General features: G+C 49.4%; 1 protein-coding gene across 1 annotated transcript in view; it reads right to left on the bottom strand.

Annotated features, from left to right (window-relative positions):
• The window catches only part of LOC125488231, a 19,149-nt gene that overhangs the window by 5,759 nt on the left and 12,591 nt on the right, over positions 1 to 799 (bottom strand). Inside the window, exon 8 of the mRNA XM_048621161.1 lies at positions 446 to 600. Within this exon, the coding sequence (XP_048477118.1) occupies positions 446 to 600 (155 nt within the window). The remainder of the gene's footprint in view (positions 1 to 445; positions 601 to 799) is intronic.

Genomic DNA, 799 nt, shown 5'->3' with positions numbered 1-799 from the left:
ATAACAGATACCCGGGAGTGAGTTACAGACTGGAATCTAATCGAGGGTTTCAGGGTGGTTTATATACAGAATAGCAGATACCCGGGAGGGAGTTACAGACTGCAATCTGATCGAAGGGTTTGGGATGGTTTATATACAGAATAACAGACACCCCGGGAGGGAGTTACAGACTGGAATCTAATTGAGAGGGGTCGGGGTGGTTTATATACAGAATAACAAATACCCAGGAGGGAGTTACAGACTATAATCTGATTGAGGGGTTCGGGCACGGGGTACAGAGTAACCGATAGCCAAAAGGGAGTGACATACTGGGAGAAACACTGAAACACAATGAGAAGGAGGTTCATCGCGGCTCTATTTGTAAAGTTGGGCCCCAGCATGAGCCAGCTGGTGGAGAGGGAAGTGCCCGGAGTCTGGGCTCTGTACATCGCAGCCCCCCTTGTACCTGTTGTGCTAGGGCTGTGAACGATAGTGTGATTTGCCCCATCATCCAGGCTGTTGAGATCTGTCTCAGAGGCAGGTGGGTGGTATTCCATGATCTTACATCGATAGACACACTTCCGCCTTGCATCAAACGTGCTCCAGTACACCCGGGAACACCTGAGCAGTACAACAAGACCAAGAACCATTTATAGAGCCCATTTCACAGAATGGAACTTTCAGATTCAGAGAGCATTTGGACAATAAGGTAGGTTTTCCAGGAGGGCTTGAGGGAGAGAGGGTAACAAGCAACTGAGAAACAGCCGCCAATTTCCCAGTGAGGGTCAGCCCCTTCAGGAACTGTATCCCAGTGAGGGTC

The sequence above is a fragment of the Rhincodon typus genome, unplaced genomic scaffold (genome assembly GCF_021869965.1).
Source record: "Rhincodon typus isolate 14 unplaced genomic scaffold, sRhiTyp1.1 hic_rhity00000072, whole genome shotgun sequence".
NCBI lineage: Eukaryota > Metazoa > Chordata > Chondrichthyes > Orectolobiformes > Rhincodontidae > Rhincodon > Rhincodon typus.
Note: the sequence above shows the minus strand (reverse complement) of the source record. Positions and strands in the feature narration are given on the sequence as shown.